At 52.2% G+C, this 717-nt stretch overlaps 1 protein-coding gene across 1 annotated transcript; it reads left to right on the forward strand.

Moving 5' to 3' along the window:
- Positions 1-717, forward strand: LOC125189624. The gene has a single exon (XM_048086888.1). The coding sequence runs from the start codon at positions 1-3 to the stop codon at positions 715-717; it is 717 nt and encodes a 238-aa protein (XP_047942845.1).

Consider the following 717-nt stretch of genomic DNA (forward strand, 5'->3'; position numbering starts at 1 on the left):
ATGGTAGGATATCTCCTAAAAAACAACAAAATAGAGAAGCTAACAGCAAATTCCATGGGCAAAACACCACTCGACATCTTGAGAGAGAGCCCCCAACACACAAACACCTATTCCGAAACCGAAGGCCTCCTACTATGTTTGTCGCATCAGCCATTTCTCAACCTCTTCCGCGAGATCACCGGCATGACATTGGTGGTGGTCGGCCTCATCGCCGCGATGGCGTTCCAGGCGGCCGTCAATCCCCCGGGAGGGGTGTGGCAGGACGACACGCCATCACACAGAGCCGGGAAAGCAGTGATGGCATCCACTCATCCAACACTGTACAAACACTTCTCTCGTGCTAACACCGCGGCTTTCGTCTCGTCTCTCCTCGTGATCTTCCTTGTGGCCGTCCGAGCGCCGACGAACGCGTTCGTTTTCGTGATTGTGAGCTGGTACGCGACGCTGGTGTCGATGGCGGCGATTGGAGTGAGCTATGGAGCTGCCTTGATCATGACGGGTCCCGTGGAAACGGAGACGGTTGGGGAGATTGTTGCTGAGGTAGTGTCGGTGTTTGTGGGAATCTATGTGTTAGTAATCGTGTGTGGTTATGTGGAGAAGTCTTATTTTGCGTGGAAGAGACGGAGACTGCAGCGTGGGGATGTTGCAATCATTCATCTGATCACACGCTGTTTTTATCATATTCAACGTGATGTTGAAAGCACGCCGATTAATTGA

This window comes from Salvia hispanica, chromosome 1 (assembly GCF_023119035.1).
Source record: "Salvia hispanica cultivar TCC Black 2014 chromosome 1, UniMelb_Shisp_WGS_1.0, whole genome shotgun sequence".
Taxonomy (NCBI): Eukaryota; Viridiplantae; Streptophyta; class Magnoliopsida; order Lamiales; family Lamiaceae; genus Salvia; species Salvia hispanica.

What these genes read in the sequence shown, in the direction of transcription:
- LOC125189624 (XM_048086888.1), top strand. Translation starts at nt 1, where the DNA reads ATGGTAGGATATCTCCTAAAAAACAACAAAATAGAGAAGCTAACAGCA.